Source organism: Martes martes (genome assembly GCF_963455335.1).
Source record: "Martes martes genome assembly, chromosome: 8".
NCBI classification, from domain to species: Eukaryota; Metazoa; Chordata; class Mammalia; order Carnivora; family Mustelidae; genus Martes; species Martes martes.
Window position 1 is genome coordinate 84,386,285 of NC_137895.1, and position 17,810 is coordinate 84,404,094.

The 17,810-nt window shown below is 48.7% G+C and overlaps 1 protein-coding gene across 1 annotated transcript; it reads right to left on the minus strand.

Annotated features, from left to right (window-relative positions):
- Positions 1-622: 622 nt before the first annotated feature.
- On the minus strand, positions 623-15,900 carry DDX23 (DEAD-box helicase 23). The gene is made up of 17 exons (XM_080812041.1): positions 15,762-15,900; positions 11,706-11,914; positions 10,055-10,165; positions 9,031-9,124; positions 8,854-8,919; positions 8,162-8,300; positions 7,781-7,914; positions 7,542-7,654; positions 7,154-7,297; positions 6,831-7,056; positions 6,383-6,528; positions 4,784-4,961; positions 3,928-4,170; positions 3,139-3,290; positions 2,816-2,924; positions 1,892-2,066; positions 623-1,527 (listed from the first exon to the last, which is right to left on the minus strand). The coding sequence occupies exons 2-17, from the start codon at positions 11,912-11,914 to the stop codon at positions 1,304-1,306; spliced, it is 2,463 nt and encodes an 820-aa protein (XP_080668167.1). The 5' UTR covers positions 15,762-15,900; the 3' UTR covers positions 623-1,303.
- Between the last annotated feature and the right edge of the window lie 1,910 nt (positions 15,901-17,810).

Here is a 17,810-nt window from a genome sequence, read left to right on the forward strand (position 1 = left end):
CCCAGGTGCCGGAAGGAAAGCACTCGGCAGCACAGAAGGGACCTGTTCGGGGAGGTGGGGAAGAAGAGGCTTAGTCATAGCCTTACAACATCCCTGCCTCAGGTCCAAAAGGCCCAAGAGTCCTAACTTGAACTCCACGTACTTGCCCAGCTCTGCAGCCCTCTCCCCCGGAATCCATAATGCCCCTGGTCCCCTATCTCCACCCCTCCCGTAAGCAGCAGTCTCAGCCACGAGGGAGCCACGAGCAAAGGTACTGTGAAGACTGGGTGTCAGGGGCACTACGACAGGTGACAACTGTCCCTCACGTGCCCAAGTTTCACGGCTGCTCCCCATGCCCACCCTTGGCGCAACGCCAAGGGTGTTGCCTGGGTGGTCAGAGCTACGTGTGAAGTGAGGCCAGAGCCGACAGGAGAGCCGTGTTCTGATCCTGCCGTGTTTCTTCTGTCTCCCCTCAAGTGGCCTCCTGGCAATTCAAACTATGAGCTGAGGCCCTGGGCTCTTCTCTGGATGCAATTTTCTCTCATCTCCCAAGTCAACCCAGTGAGCCCAAGGCCATCCTGCCATCTTCTGTGGCAGCAGGGAGAACCCAGGAGACGGAGTGTGGCCAGAATGTGACAAAGCCTTCGTCTTCATGTATTTATTCTCAGAACATACAAACTCATCTTTTCAGAGAATAAAAAACAGAAATTTCACTCAGTGACTTCAAGATGGGCACAGCCGGCTCACCCTGTCCCCACATCTACTAAAAAAATTCCCTGGGAGAGGGGTGTCTAGAGCACCAGCACCCCTTGGCACAGGGGCCGTGCACAGCTCAAAACAAGGCTCTCAACTGGTTTTATAATCCAAAAGGACAAACGGCTGCCAAAGTGACAGAGTCCAAGGTCCCTCACCCTCACCGTGCCAGGCCCCCCAGGGTCAGCTCGGGCAGCGACCCAGATGCCCCTTCCGCAGTTAGGTCTGTGCCAAAGAGGTGAGGCCAGGCAGCCAGGCTTTCGTTCAGTTTGTGAGGCAACACCAACCGGCCGCCCCCACGGCGGCAAGAGCTGAAGGCCCAGTGCAATCCCGAAGGCCTCTGGAGGGGCAGAGCTGGGCCAGAACCCAGGGTACTTTGTTCTCCCCGCCCCTGCAGCAGGCTCCTCTCCCACTGCAGCCCCACACTCAGGCCTGCAGACCAGAGGTAGCGGCCAAGGAGTCTGATTGTTCCCTGAGGCCCCGTGAGAGTGAGGACCTGGAAAGAAAGATTCGAGGGTCCTGAGGAACAGGCTCCAGAACATGCCCTGAAACTGACGGGAAGTGTGCTGTGTCAGGCAAAGATAGTCTCTTCCCGGCGCTTCTTGGTGAGGATGGTGCCTGGCTTGTGTTGGGCATCTGGGTGGTTGGCTAACTCCGGGGGGCAGGAGGACACTGGGCTCTCCAAGATGGCTTGCTTCAGCTCATAGAACACAGCGGAGTCCTCTTTGGTGAGGAAGGTGATGGCCACACCACTCTTGCCAGCTCGTCCCGTGCGGCCAATGCGGTGGATGTAATCTGGGGAGGGGGAGGAATGCCACTGAGGATACCAGGCCTCACTTCGACAGCCATCACCCACCCCAGCCCACCTCTGAGGGCAGTCGATACCGCTCGAGCCACCTGACCCTGCAGGGGCCACCGTGCTCTCCCCACCACTACCAATGGTGATCATCCTACCACGCCCAGCCCGAGAGCAGCCCCCCGCCATGCTTCCCCACAGCTCGGGACTCTGTCCCTTGTACGGAGATAACACACCCATGGGAGATAGGAGCAGAGCTCGTCTCAGTGGGACAAGCAATCCCAGACTCAGAGCTGTGAGGAATGAACACCCAACAAGTAGCCGCCCTTTACCTGAATGGAAGCTGCCTTCCCCTGCACGTACCTTCAATGTTTTTGGCCATATCATAGTTGACAACCATAGATACATCTTGGATGTCGATACCACGACCCGCCACATCTGTTGCCACCAAAATGTCCTTGGCTCCAGCCTTGAGGTTGGACAGTGCAAACTCTCGCTGCTCCTGGCCTTTCCCACCGTGTAGCGTGCAAGCATTGTACTGTTGGGAGAATGGTGAGGTGAGGAAGAGCGGCGGGGTCATGGAAAGACAAAGAAGTTACAGGGGTAAAGACTTCTTTGTAGACACCGAGGGAGTGCTGCAGAGCAGCAGGGGAGAAGGGGAAGGAAAAAGGAGAGAAGATGAGTGCAACTAAAAGCAAGAGGACAGGCAAGCTGGAGAAAGGAAAGGGAGAGAACAGGGTGTGGTGTGGTCGGGGCAGACAAAGGTCAAAGGTAAAGCAGCTGGGGGGCACGACATGTGGAGCCAGAGAGAAGGGAAGTCATCAAAGAGAGAATGAGGCTGAGATGAGGGTGGCAAGCAGGGACGAAGACACTTAAGGAAGTCCAAGTGTTGAGTGGAGAGGACACACCCTCCCCTTCGAACACCAAAAGCAGGACTAAAGGACACCGGTCACCCCCATCTCCCTCCTGATCACACCACCCCCTTTCCCAAACATGTATCAACACAAAGAACTCTGATCCACCATTCCACAGCCTCAGATCTGGCCAGGATGTGCGTCTCAGAACCTATCCCTGGCTCAGCCCCCTTGGAGGAAGACCCAAGGCAGCTCTGGCTGGCACTGCTGATCTGGACAGGGAATCACAGCAAGAGACCCAGTCCCTCATCCCCATCAAGCCGCCTCCTCCCTCAGGCCCTGACTTGTATATTAAAGAGGTTAATAATGGGATAGAACTGAAGGGGCCCCCTATTTTGAGAAAGCCCACTCGGTTCTCCCCCGCCAGACACACCCCCATCTTCTCCAGGGATTTTGCCAAAACATCACAGCCCTTCTTCTGGTTGACAAAAATGATAATGGGTGGATCAAAGCCCTGTTCCAAGATTGCCAGCAGCTTTTTCCTGGGGAAAAGAGGAAGAGGAGAAAAATGAGAAGCATACTTCCATGAGACAGTCACCGTGGTCTACCACGACCAATCTCATAACCTTCAAGCCCATGGCACCCCCAACAAGAAAACGGCAGCTCTTTAACACAGCAGAACATTCATCCTCCAACCCTCATACTGAAAAAAGCCCCTTCTTCATCATGTTCTTGCTGGTTCAGCTGCCCCCGTACCTCTTTTCTGACTCTGACATGAGGAAGACCTTCTGTTCCACACGTTCGTGGGGCTTGCCCGCAGAGCCAATGTATACCACAGCCGGTCGCCGAAGATAGCTCCGGGCCAGACGCTCCACTGCCGGGGGCATGGTGGCCGTGAACATGACTGTCTACGAAAACAGGAAGCTCAGCCCTGGGCCTGGGCAGACACTGCCACGTCTCCCCCATTGCCACAGGCAGTGGAGCCTGGGCTAAAGAACCTACAGCGAGGGTGCCTGGGTGGCTCAGTTGGTTAGGCAACTGCCTTCGGCTCAGGTCATGGTCCCGGAGTCCTAGGATCGAGACCCACATCGGGCTCCCAGCTCCATGGGGAGTCTGCTTCTCCCTCTGACCTCCCCTCTCATGCTCTCTCTCACTCTGTCTCTCTCACAAAATAAATAAATAAAAATCTTTAAAAAAAAAAAAAAAAAAAAAGAACCTATAGCGAGCCACGGAGTAAGCTCTGACAAGTACCACCAGAAGAGAGCGTGTCCTTTGCCTTCCCCCTTCTTCCCTCAGTACCTGTTCACCAAGATCCTTTACATCCTACAATGGCAGGAAGGGCTAAGAGCATTTGCTGGCACCCCTGGTAGGGACCAGCATGAGGCCTTGGAATCATTTTCTAGGGCACAGCCAATGGCTCCACTGCTAGGATTTCCAGAGGGCTGACATGCTGGCAACTGTACTCTGGGCCCACCCGGGGCACGAAAGGCCTCAGAGCAGGTGTGGCACTGTGCCCTGATTTCCCAGCTAGGGAAGCAGGCTTACTTGGCGGTACTTGTGTTTTCCTGACTCAAAGTTGGCCAACATCTTCTCCGGGTCCTCAGCCTCATCTGTGTCCGGCTTCTGGTTGCTGACAGGCATGTGCTCCAGGATCTTCTGGACGTCTGGCTCAAAGCCCATGTCGATCATCCGGTCGGCCTCATCCAGAACCACATAAGTACAGCGGCTCAGCACAAGGTAACGGTTCTCCAGCACGTCAATCAGACGTCCTGGGGTAGCGATCACAATCTGGAGGGCACAGTGAAGACATATGCAGCCGCAGTATGCACCTCTTTCTTCTCCCTCCTGTGAACCATCCCCCGCTTGGGCAACAGACCTCCCATGCTAAGGAACTTGGACCCTGACCTCCAGTTAGGATTGGCAACAAAGGTTCCTAAGAACTGGCACAAAATCACTTGTTGCCACCTTGGATTATTATTATTATTTTTTTTTTTTAGGAATGAATAGGGTCCCTGAATAAGGTCCAGGAGTTAGACAGAAGAGGCAAAATCAGAAGGAACTTTCTTAGACAAAGAAGAACTAAAGCAACTATGGAGAGGATTACATAAAGAATTATGGCAAGAAGTCTGTGAAAGACTCAATTTCTGCATCACAGTTCTTGTAAAAAGCTCTCTTCCCCACCCTGAGAAGACATGGTCTATGGCAGAGTAAGAGCACAGGCTTCAGATACAAACCTCAGCCCTGCTCACTGCCAGCTGTGACTCTGGAGGTACTCTACCTATTATACATACAAGCCAATCCTTTTCTTCAGTTTACTGTACATCCGTGGCAGAAACTAGAAACACAGCCCCCAAACAAAGAGCCCTCCCACAGCGGGCTGGCTGCAGCTAGGTGAACAAACCTCACAGCCCATGCGCAGCCTGAAGCCCTGGTCTTCTCTGGAGATGCCACCAATGACGGCCACAGTGCGGATGCCCAGTGGCTTCCCAAACTTGATGGTCTCTTCCTCAATCTGCTGAGCCAACTCACGAGTGGGGGCCAGAATGATGGCATAAGGGCCCTGGTCTGACTCTTCGATCCTGCGGTAAATGGGGCATCCCACAGTTCCGTGAGCTTTGGTTCTCATCCAACCACAAACAGGAGCAAGACAAAGTCACTCTTAAGGGTAGCTATGGAGATGGGGAGGGTGGTGGGAAAAGGATGCAAAGATCTCACTTAAAAATCAGAGACTCCAGGGCAACCCTCTTGGGTCCCCTCCCTCTTTGGGAGCTTTGAACTATCACTTTACTATCGCTCAATAAACTCTGCTTGGCTGCCCACCAAAAAAAAAGAAAAAAGAAAAAATCAGAGACTCCAGGACAGTCAAGTTCTTCAGGAAGTGGTCCTGGCCAACTAAATCATATACTTCTCTGATACTGTGATTCAATCATTCCCTAATATCTGACCCAAAGCAAAGAAGGTGGCTTCTGATTATAGACTTAAAAAAAAGAAACCAAACAGGGGCACCAGGCTGGCTCAGTTGGAAGAGCATGTGACTAGTGACTGCGGGGTCATGAGTTCAAGCCCCACATTGGGTGCAGAGATTACTGAAAAATAGGGGCACGTGGGTGGTTTGGTCAGATAGACATCCAACTCTTGATCTCAGCTCAGGTCTTGATCTCAGGGTTATGAGTTCATGCCCCATGCGAGTTCAAGCCCCGTGTTAAAATAAACAAACATTGGTTAAAAAATGAATAAGGGGCGCCTGGGTGGCTCAGTCATCAAGCGTCTGCCTTCGGCTCCAGTCATGATTCTAGGGTCCTGAGATGGAGCCCCGCATCAGGCACCCTGCTCAGCGGGGAATCTGCTTCTCCCTCTCCCGTTCCCCCTGCTTGTGTTCCCTTTCTCGCTGTCAAATAAACAAATAAAATCTTTAAAAAATAAGTAAATATGGGTGCCTGGGTGGCTCAGTGGGTTAAAGCCTCTGCCTTCGGCTCAGGTCATGATCCCAGGGTCCTGGGATCGAGCCCCGCATCGGGCTCTCTGCTCCGCGGGGAGCCTGCTTCCTCCTCTCTCTCTGCCTGCCTCTCTGCCTACTTGTGATCTCTGTCTGTCAAATAAATAAATAAAACCTTTAAAAAAAAAATAAAATAAAAAATAAAAAACAAAAATAAAATAAAAAATAAGTAAATAAAATAAAATAAAAATAAATACAGGGACACCTGGGTAGCTCTGTCGGTTAAGAAGTCTGCCTTTGGCTCAGGTCATGATCCCAGGGTCCTGGGATCAAGTCCCACATCGGGCTTTTTTCTCAACGGGGAGCCTGCTTCTCCCTCTGCCTGCCACTCTCCACTTATATGCGCTCTCTCACACACAAATAAAATCTTTTAAACAACAAATACATACATACATACATAAAACTTATTTTAAAAAAAGAAAGAAAGAAAACCAAACGCTCATTTGCCACTGTGACCTTTCCCACCCAGCCAAACCCACCCCAACGGGTGCCTGCTGACCCCACCTGTCTATTTTGGGCAGAGTGGTGATCCAGACCAGCAACGGGATGAGAAAGGCTGCTGTCTTGCCACTGCCAGTCTCAGCTACACCAATGATGTCACGATTCTGCAGCCCAATGGGGATTGCCTGACGCTGGATAGGTGTCGGTTCCTGTAGGGACCCAGAGAGAGGGATGGGTACAGATGGAGCTCTGCACCCTGGGCTACTGCTGACAGAAGTGGGCCCGTGTGCTGGCATAGGAGGAGGATACCAGCACACAGGGAGGAAACACAGTCACAAGAGGCCGATACTTCCACCAGAAAGGGACAGACAGGGTTACCTGAGTGCTCCCTGGCACAGAAGGCACCAAACAGAGAAAAAAAGGAACAAAGCTCTCTGTTCCCAAATGAAGCCTATTTCCCCTGAAATACAGGAACATTTCAGGTCTTCTGAGCCAATCTGCCCCTCCTTACCTTGTAGCCACACTTATCGATGACCTCCAAGATATGTGGGGGCAGAGAAGAGTCCTTCCAGGACCGGATGGGATTGGGGATCTTGCCACCTTTGGTGGTGATGCTATAGTCCTCTCTGAAGATCCGCCAGTCCCTGTCCGTCATCTCATCTAACTTCTTCTGGGACCAGTGCCGATCATCCCAGCGCTGCTTGGCTTCCTTCTTACGAAGCTTTCGGAGTCTGGCCCTGGAGCGGGACGTGAGGGACAAGTGGGATCAGTACCCTGCAGCTCCTTTTTGCAGGCGCTGGGCTCTGGCCAACCACCCCCAGCCCCGCCACTCACTCCTCCTGCTCCTTTTCTTCCAGTGTCCGCCTCTTCTCCATGAGATCTCCATAGAAACGCGACTGCTCTCGCTTCTGCTGCTTCAGGTCGATGCCTGCGATGAAGCCACGCCCCAGCAACTGCACCTGGTGGCGCTCCTTGTACCTGAGGTGGAGGGAGAAAAGCAGAAGCAGTGACAGCAGCAGAGAAGGGCGGACCACCAATGCGTCCTGATCTGTCCAACCTTCCCAGCCAGGGTCTTTCCTCACCCAGACAGCTGGCTGCCTATACGCCGGCCAACATCCCCGGCCCCGAATCTTACTTCTCTATCCGTAGCCGCCAGTTCTCTCCAGGACCAGCTGAAAAGACTAGTTTATAAGACTTAGCACTCAGGCCCGGAGCCACTCACAGGGGGTTGTAGTCAATGGACGTGTCCTCAGAGGCATCCCACTCAAAGACAAACTTGCGGTCATTGAGATGCCGCGTGCGGCGCCGCTTCTTGATGCCGCCCAGATAACGCTCCTGCCCAGGGACAAAAAGCGAAGCTCAAGGCCTAGTCGGCTCACATATGGAGATCAGAAGGGCTTGAGAGCTGAGCCAAATTTCCATGGTGGGTGGGGGAACCGAACACGGAACCAAGGCCTGCACCTTAATGGCATGCAGCTCCTTGCTCTTATCCTTCTCCTCCCGGATCTTCTGCCGCCCTTCCTCATCCTCATTTCCATTGGTCTCCCGCTCCATCCTCTCCCTGCGTTCCCGACGCTCCCGTTCCTGAGGATCTTCTGCAGACCAAGGAAAGCAAAGCTGTAGAAGAGCTCAGTGCAAGAAAAGAGAGGGTGCAGAGAGGATGCAGACAGCAAATGAGAAGGGGCAGCTCTAGGACACAAGGGAAATGGGGACCTAACACAAAGTCTTCTCATCAACTCCCCCATCCAAACTGGTTTCCCGCCCTCCTGAGTGACTGAGTGACACAACAATCCCATCCCAATCCTACCCTGCCTGGGGGCTACACAGGGGAGGGAAACGAACCCAACATTTTCCTGCCCAAGTCTTGGAACTGTTTCCTTTTCTTCCGCTCTTCCTCGAGCATCCTCTGCCGCTCTTCCACCTCCTGCTGCCGTCGCTTTAGGGCTTCAGCCTCTCGTTCTGCTTTCGAGAGGAACTTGGGCTACAAAACAGATTGGAACTATATATAAAGGACACAGGAGCGGGATATAATCGCACCACTAATGAGGAGATGGAAGGGAGCCCAACAGTATTTGCTCAGGCATTACACCTGGTAAGGAAAACATGAATGGGTCGAGGACCCCACTATGGCCTGAACTATGTCCCCCTCAAAATGTGTATGTCAAAGCCCTAATGCCCAGGACCTCAGAGTATGACTGTATTCAGAGACAGAGCCTTTAAAGACGTGTTTAAGGTAAAATGAGGCTCTTCTGGTAGACTCTAAACCAACTGATGGGTGTCCTTTTAAGAGGAAATTTAGACACACAGAGACCGTGGGGGTAGGCCCACACAGAGGGAAAATCATGTGAGAACAGAGAAGACATCCACCTACAAGCCAAGGAGAGAGGTCGTAGAAGAAACAACCCTACAGACATCCATCTCAGCTTCTAGCCTCCAGAACAGTGAGAAAATTTATTTCCGTTGTTTCTGTCCCTCAGTCTGCAATGTTCTGATAGCACAGCCCTGCCAACTCATAGAGAACCCCACATTCTCACCTTAGCCTCAGCTTCTTCTTCAGCCTTTTTCTTGGCCAGAAGTTCCTCCAGGGATAATGGCTGTGCCTAAAGATAAAACACAGGACTTCAGTCAATAAAGGCTCTCTCCCTTTGGAGATTGGTAACAGAGAACTTGAACTGAAGAGGAAGATGAGAGAAATCTTTCCTCTCCTTTACCTTGGGCTTCTTATCACCGTGTTCATCCTCTTCATCCTTCTTAGAGTCTCTATCTTTCCGAGATTTAAAATCTTTTCCTCGGCCAGGAGATAAGCTTTAAGGAAAAGGAACAGGAAAGGTCCGTATAACTCTCTTAACCCTGTCCCCTCAATGAGGGTCAGGCTGAGCCCCGGAAAGGATGGAAGTTTTTCCATGATTCCACAAGACTGGCCCATGGCCATCCATCACACCCTGAAGCTTCCTTCACAGGCATGGTCACTGTCTGTTCTGAAACCTCATGATGGCCCTATCTTGGCCCCATTCTATCTGATTCTCCTTTTCCCAAACTAATCTCTTCTTACAAGTGGGTCTTCACTACCAAGGGCAAAAACATCTCTTCCAAATAGCCGGTGCACACTGAAAAAAAAAAATCCTACTTAACTTTATAATACAGAATGAATTTAGTCTACAAGGTCCCCCCAACCCATGTACCTTTCCCAGATACTGCTCTGTATCTGCTCTGCGTCCCCATTCTCCCTTCCTAGCAGTCCCCATGATCCTTCCCCCAAAACTGCTACAAGCCCAATCTGCAAGAGATCTTAAACAACCCCCTTGTTATGGAATTACGTCCTTTGCCCTGAATTCTAACCTACACACTCAGAGCCTAATAAAAACTTTGCATACAAAGTTTCCAGGGGAAAGAAATCAAGATACTGGGACATTAAGCTATCCCAACAGATACATGTTGTCTGTCTTGGGTAGAAACCCAAATGGTCCAATTGAGCTAAGAGAATGTTTTACAGGCTGGTAATCCTCCCAAACTAATTTCTAACCTTTAAGAACAAGTTGACCCTAAATGACTGTGACCCAAGAAACTGGTTATAGCATCTAAGGATACACGCCTTCTAAAAAAGACAGCTCTGCAATCACTGCCAGTAGGAACCGCTAAGAACTATTTACTTTCCTATGACGCCGAGCCCGCTTAGAGGCAGACGGTAAGAGATGGGACCATTTTCCTAAAGCCCACTCCCATTCTCTCAGGTACCTGGATCGCTTACGGTCCTTGTCCCGTCTGTGCCCATCCTTGTCTCGGTCTCGGTCCTTCTTATTCCGATCACGCTCTTTATCCCGTTCTCGTTCTTTATGCCTTCGCTCTCTAAAGACAACAAATTTAAGAAATCATATAGTATTAGCAGAGTATTCAGCTTCACTGCAGCACCAAAGAGGTTCTCATGCTCTTTTTTCCACAAAGTAATATTTTACAAACTGGGGTATATGTGTCCAGGGGAAGCTATAAGGGAATTCTATGAAAGTCTTCTAGGGGCGCCTGGGTGGCTCAGTCATTAGGCATCTGCCTTTGGCTCAGGTCATGATCTCAGGGTCCTGGGGCTAAGCCCTGCATCGGGCTCCCTGCTCGGCGGGAAGCCTGTTTCTCCCTCTTCCACACCCCTTGCTTGTGTTCCCTCTCTCACTGTCTCTCTGTCAAATAAATAAAATCTTCAAAAAAAAAAAAAAAAAGAAAGAAAGAAAAGAAAAGTTTTCTAGATCAGAGCTGTACTATTAAGCATTAATGGCAACAATGGGCCATGGCCTATGCAAAGAGAGGGACTATCCTTGATCATCTGGACCTTCATCTTACAAGTTTCCTCTTAATTTTTTTTTTAACCCACATTATTTTATTTGGGTATGTTTTTACTTGATACAGTACAGTCCTATTTACCAAAGTAATTTAAACCAATCTGAAGTGGGGATCAGCAAAATTTTTTTTTTTTTAAGATTTTATTTATTTATTTGACAGACAGAGATCACCAGTAGGCAGAGAGGCAGGCAGAGAGAGAGGAGAAAGCAGGCTCTCCATGGAGCAGAGAGCCTGATGCGGGGCTCGATCCCAGGACCCTGGGATCATGACCCGAGCCGAAGGCAGAGGCTTTAACCCACTGAGCCACCCAGGCACCCTTTTTTTTTTTTTTAAAGATTTTTTTTTTTTTTTTAATTTGACAGACAGATTACAAGTAGGCAGAGAGGCAGGTAGAGAGAGAGGGTGGGGAAGCAGGCTCCCTGCCGAGCAGAGAGCCCGATGCAGAGCTCAATCCCAGGACCCTGAGATCATGACCTGAGCTGAAGGCAGAGGCTTAACCCACTGAGCCACCCAGGCGCCCCAGCAAACTTTTTCTGTAAGGGACCATACAATAAATATTTTAGACCTTGTGGACCCTAAAGTCTCTATCACAACTATTCAGTTTTGCTTAGCATGAAAGCAGCTATAGATAATATGTAAACGAAAGAGCGTGGCTATTTTCCAAAGAAGTTTATTTATAAATCCCTCTTAATTTTTAAGAGCTACTGGGTTGGGGCGCCTGGGTGGCTCAGGGGGTTAGAGCCTCTGACTTCAGCTCGGGTCATGATCCTGGGGTCCTGGGATCAAGCCCCGCATCGGGCTCTCTGCTCAGCAGGGAGCCTGCTTCCCTGCCCCTCTCTCTGCCTGCCTCTCTGCCTACTTGTGATCTGTCTGTCAAATAAATAAATAAAATCTTTAAAAAAAAAAGAGCTACTGGGTTACTAGGTGTAGAGAAATATATGAAAGACTGTAGAGAAATATATGAAAGTCCTAATAGTGGAGGCATGAGAGGAACCAAGAATGAGGAAGTTTGAAATGTACTCTCCCTTCCCATATAAAACATGCAAAGTTACTTTACCTTTCTGTAGACTTGGAACGGGAACGCGAGCGAGAACGGCTTCCTCCCCGACGCCTATCCCTTGAACGATGCCGCTTCCTGTCTTTAGATGGGGAAGATTTCCTGTCCCGGTCTCTATCTCGCTCTCTGTCAGGAGTCCGAGATCGCTTCCTTTCCTCCTTGGAAGGTGATGCATCCCGGTCCTTTTTGTCAGCTAGCTCTCCTGCCATCTTTCATGGATAAGAGAAATACTTATTACGTACTAGGTACCGTTCTAAACTGTTTATATATAATCTACTTAATCTCAAAATGACCCTATGAGGTAGATATACTGGAATGCCTACTTTTTTTTTTAAAGATTTTATTTATTATTTACTTGACAGAGAGAGAGAGAGAGAACACAAGCAAGAGGAGTGGCAGGCAGAGGGAGAGGGAGAAGCAGGTTCCCCACTGAGCAAGGAGCCCAATGCAGGACTCAATCTCGGGACTCTGACATCATGACCTGAGCCCAAGGCAGACGCTTAACAACTGAGCCACCCAAGCATCCTAAGAATGCCTACTTAATAGATGAGGAAATGGAAGCTCAGGTAGGTAAGTTCTCTTGAGTTCACAAAGAAAGCTCAAAAAAGGGGGAAAAAAAGTTTAACTTTAAGATTTGGGATTATAACCAGGACCTCAAAGAAAACCTAAATTTAAGTGGAGAAACAAACTCACTTTCACCCAGATCAAAAGAAATGTACTTTTCATTATGTAATGGGAAAAACTTTGTGGAGGGCACACAGAACCTCTATGCACTTTTTTTTTTTGCAACTCACTGTGAATCTGTAATTATTTCCGAATAGAAAGAAAAAAAGAACGGTACCAAAAAGTAAAGGTCACAGACGGCCTGACTGGCACTCCCTACTCAGATTCTCACAGCCTTGACCACTAGCCTGTCCCACGAATTTGTTCTGTGCAGGAATTTGTTCTGTGCCCCTCCTGCCTGCGGGACACTGAATACCATGTTGCACTGTGAACTGTCCTTCAGACTACCAAATCTGCTTCAGCCAGGAGCTAAAATGACACTAAGTCTGAATCTACCTCTACTCCATCACCATCACCATCATCCCTAAGACTCAGAACACATTTCTCAGAAATTATTTTATCCCCAAATAGTTTGGTTGGAATAGCAGCTCCACAGGCATTCGCCTGATCTCCTTTCCTCATATAATATCCTGCCATATATATATATTTTTTTTTTTTTTAAAGATTTTACTTATTTATTTGTCAGAGAGAGAGAGCAAGAGAGCAAGCACAGGCATACAGAGTGGCAGGCAGAGGCAGAGGGAGAAGCAGGCTCCCTGCCGAGGAAGGAGCCTGATGTGGGACTCAATCCCAGGACGCTGGGATCATGACCTGAGCTGAAGGCAGCCACTTAACCAACTGAGCCACCCAGGCGTCCCCCTGCCATATATCTTTAAGAAAGGGTAATGTGTATGGGGCGCCTGGGTGGCTCAGTGGGTTAAAGCCTCTGCCTTCAGCTCAGGTCATGGTCTCAGGGTCCTGGGATCGAGCCCCGCATCGGGCTCTCTGCTCAGCGGGGAGCCTGCTTCCTCCTCTCTCTCTCTGCCTGCCTCTCTGACTACTTGTGATCTGTCTGTCAAATAAATAAAAATCTTTAAAAAAAAAAAAAAAAAAAAGAAAGGGTAATGTGTAAAGAAAAGATAAATGAACAAGTAGCACTTTCAAAAGGTGAAGACAACCCATCTTGCCTCACAACTGTCTAAGAAATGACTCAATGTTCTATATTAGTACATCATGCAGTTATACTTATATCTCTTCTATTTAGAACCCTAAGAGAACAATCCAGAAGAAAGGTATCTTCTCTATAAAGCATCCTCGACATCACTCACTCTTTCAACAAATATTCACTGAGCACCTGGTAGGTACCAGAAATTGTTCCACCTACTGGAGATATGGCAGTAAAAAGTCTCTGATCTCATAATGCTTAAATTCCAATGAAGCAGATAACAAGCAGAGTAAGAGAATTTCAAATAGTAATGAGAACTAATAAACAGGATAAAACAGGGTGGATATGATGGGGAAGGGCAAGAATGAGAGAGGGCTCAAGAAAGAATTTTTTAGATGACATGTAAGCTGAGACTTGAATGATGGGAAAGAGACTGCGAAGATCAGGGAAAAGATCTTGTTGGGTAGAAGGGACAGCAAGTACTAAGACACTGGGGCAAGAACTAGCTCCGCATGTTTGCCAATTAAAAAAAGACTTGTGTGGCTGAGTGACAGTGATTGGGGGGCCTGGGGGGGTACTGAAGACTGACTCAAGCTGAGTTTAGGGAGATAGTCAGGAGTCAGATCGTGGAAATGTGTTTTAGACCAGGGGTAAGGAAAGTGGATTTCAACCTAACAGCAACAGGAACCTTAAAGAGTGTTAAACAGGAAGTGATGTGATCTAATTTTACATTTTTAAAGAATTTGGTGACTTGCAAGAAAATACAGAATAGGGAGGCAAGAGTAGAAACAGGACCACTGAGAATGCCATTTAGTGGTCTAGGCAAGAGATGACAGTAGCTTCTTCTAAGAAAGTGGCAATGGAGATGGAAAGAAGTAGAGAGCTTCAGGATAAACTTGTTGGCCAAGCTCACAGGACTTAACTGATGAAAGGAGAAAGAGAAAGGGGAGACACAAAGATAACTCCAAATTTAAGGTTTGGCCAATGGTTCATGGTGCCATTAGTGAACAGAAATGACAGGAGAAGGAACAGACTTAAGAAGAAACCAAAAGTTTCATTTTGAAAATGCAATTCTACAACTCAGGAGAACCTGGAGACAAAAATTTGAGTTATCAATATATAGGAGCCATGGGACACTAAATCATAATATCTAGGTAGGCAGTATAGTTAAGAACAAAATAGAAGAGAACCAGGATTAAACTCTGGAACACTGTAACATTTAGAGGTCAGGCAAAGGAGGAGCCAGAGAAAAAGACTGGGAAGAAGCAACAGCCAGTAAGAAAGGGGGGGAAAAAAGTAAGTATGACACCACAGATGCCAAAAGTGTGTTTCAAGGAGGGAGTGGCAACTTTTCCAAGTGGAAAAAGACTAGGAGATAGAGGAGTGACCATTGCAGTTGGAAAAATGGATATGGTTGGTGACCTGCACAAGAGCTGTTTTGACAGCCTGGAGAAAAATAGAAGCCTGAGTGGAGTGGGTTTAGAAGAGAATGAGAAGTGAGAATAAGGAAACAGTAAATATGGACAACTTTTGTTATAGGTTATACTTATCACAGGGGCCTGATAACCAGGCTTACCCTGATCATCGCTTCCCAGCAACCTTCCTTGCAAACCTCCAGGTCTCTGAGTTCCTCAGTTCTTGTAGGGTAGGAGCAGATCCTCTTTCTCATCCAATTAAATATTTATCAAGCATCTACTATATGCAAGGCACCGTGCTAGATATTGTGTTGAGTTACAAAAGGAAATCAGGAAGATCCTGTCTAAAGGTAGGTTACAGAACAATAGAGGGTATGAGGCACTTACCAAGATGAAGGCTCAGATGAAGTATTATAGGAATTCAAAGAAGTTTCTTTTCATTTGCAAAAGAGGATTTGGAAAGATCTGTGGAGGAAGTGGCTCTTGAGCATTTAAGTATAGGTAGAATTTGAAGATGTGTAATTGAGGGTGCGGAAAAGTCATTCCCAGCAAAAGAATAATACAGGAAGCGCAGAGGCGGGAAAGCATGACTGATTCTGGGAGAAAAGCCAAAGTCCCAGTTTGGCTGGAGCAAGGGCTACTCGAAACATGAAGGAATAAGCTCGAATGGAGGGTATCATAGGTGCTGTGTGCTCACGGGCAAGAGTCTGGCCCGTTAACTTCGTCCAGGGACCTGGCCTGTGTCCCCAGGAGCCAACACTCCGCCCTGGGGCCCGCGCCCCTTCGCTCCAGCCCGCCAGAGCTCTCCGGGCTCGTGCCTCTACCCTGAAGCGTTCTTCCCCGCCTCGTCCCGGAGGCAGGGGCCACCGCCGTGCCCCCACTCTCGCCCTCTCTGCAAGCTCGTCGGGACAGCCTCCATCGCTCGGGACTCACCACTCTGAGTCTGAACCGCCCAACGCGGCCTCAACGTCTCCGAGCAGTCGCCATCTTTCCCGTTTCCTGGTCGCCGAGATGCATTCCCCGGCCGCGAGGCAAGCTGGGAAGGCGAGTTCCCGGTGCAGGGTAGCGTAGGCCAACATCGGGGGTCTGAGAACTACTGATACCACAATGCACCGCGCGAGGGCCAGCCCCGGGCCGAGGGGTCTGCTGGGCAATGTGGTTCTCCAAACATCTCAATCTGCGGGAGTGAGAGTTACCTGTGGGTTTGCTTCCAGCCAAAGATTCTCTCGCCGCGCAGTCTTCCTTGGAATATGCTGGTCTTCCCAGAAAGTCATGACCTGTGGCTTACGACGAAGGAATTTAAGGGCTTCCTGAGCTATCAATAGCGCTTAATCTTCACTAACAACTACAGTAACAACAAATAGTGTACCGTGTGTGGAAGAGCGTTTTTACCAAAAAAAAAAAAAAAAAAAAAAAGGTGAGGTAGATTAGCCGCATTTTACGGGTAGACAAACTAAAGGTTAGGTTACAGGAGTAACCTAGTGTTTCCCAATGAGGATGGGACAATTCACTGTGTGGGACTATCCCCAATTCAAGAGGCCGTTTTAGCAACGTTGGCCCGGCAGGAATAACCCCCAGTTATTGTGCCAACTCCAGATGAACCCATACGTGGATTGCAGAGCCCTCCTGGAAGGATGGTATCACCTGGGCTGTGGCACCTGTTTTCTCGACTTTCCAAGTAGGATCCTGGCTTTCTTATTTTCTTGCCCTTTGGGATCTACCCAGTTGTTGGACTACCTTCCTAATTTTGCTTCTTTTTTCCTCCTAGTGCCCCCTCTTCAGTCACCCACGGAGCTTTCTCTATCCCAAATTGTAGTTTCTCTTTGGTCTTATGGTTCATAGTTCACCAGTCCCACTACCCCCAAAGAAGCCAAACCTTGCAACTTCTGGGATGGTTTAGATAGATGGTTTAGATAGATAGATGGTTTAGATACATACGGAAGTGTCTAATGTCCTCTCCCTTCCCATTTTCCCATCATCAGCATTTTGGTTTCAATACCACGGGGCTGTAGGTCTGGCTTTTCTCTCTAAATGTTATGTTCAGTTATCTTCAAATAGGGCCTCAAATAATCCTAAATAATCCTAAGCCCCTGAAACACCACACACAATGGCCCAAAGTAACACTGGGAGAGACAGGCTTTGGCTCTTACAACTCTACTGCCATTGACTTGCCCACTTTTACCCCAGAGGAAGATCTGAGGGGAAAGGGTATCTGCCATCTACTCGATGTAACTCATGCAGTGAACACTGGAGGGCTCTTCATTCATAGAATGGAACTTGAACCATCAGACCGAAGGTGTAGACCTTAAGAGCAGCAGCTGTAGTATTTACTGAGAATCTTCGAAGTGCCCAACTCTATGCTGGACACTTTTATTATTTATCTTACTTATTTCTCATAACAGTATGATGCGGGTATTATCATCATTTTACTGTTGAATTATGCCTTCAGCGGCAACATAGTTACAAGAATGAAGCCAGGATTCAACTCCAAGTTCATTTCGCTCTTGAATCCATGCTCTTCCCGTTTCCAGGCTACTGCTACTCTTTACAGATAAGTAAACTGAGAAACTAGAAAGGTGGTGAGGTTTGTTCAAGTTCATAGTGGCAGAGTTCCCCTAGTGTTTGTGCACAGCTTTCTCATGACCCATGTAAGCATTGTGCTTCAAGGATACTCACATGCTTTGTCCTACTCTGGTAGTTCTTTCTTTCTTTTTTTTTTTTTTTAAGATTTTATTTATTTATTTGACAGAGATCTCAAGTAGGCAGAGAGGCAGGCAGAGAGAGAGGAGGAAGCAGGCTCCCTGCTGAGCAGAGAGCCCGATGTGGTGCTCGATCCCAGGACTCTGAGATCATGACCTGAGCTGAAGACAGAAGCTTTAACCCACTGAGCCACCCAGATGCCCCTGGTAGTTCTTTCATACACGCGTCTTTGGAGATGGGAGTTTGGAGTTTGGCCCATAAGTAGAATCTCTTGTTTAGGTA

Bases quoted from the DNA above. Each gene is read 5' to 3' on its own strand.
- DDX23 (XM_080812041.1), bottom strand. From the start codon at position 11,914: ATGGCAGGAGAGCTAGCTGACAAAAAGGACCGGGATGCATCACCTTCC. The intron at 7,915-8,161 runs GTTCGTTTCCCT...CTTGGTCTGCAG, and splicing joins CTTGGGCAGGAAAATGTTGG to AAGATCCTCAGGAACGGGAG. The intron at 7,057-7,153 runs GTGAGTGGCGGG...GTCCCGCTCCAG, and splicing joins GAAGAAAAGGAGCAGGAGGA to GGCCAGACTCCGAAAGCTTC.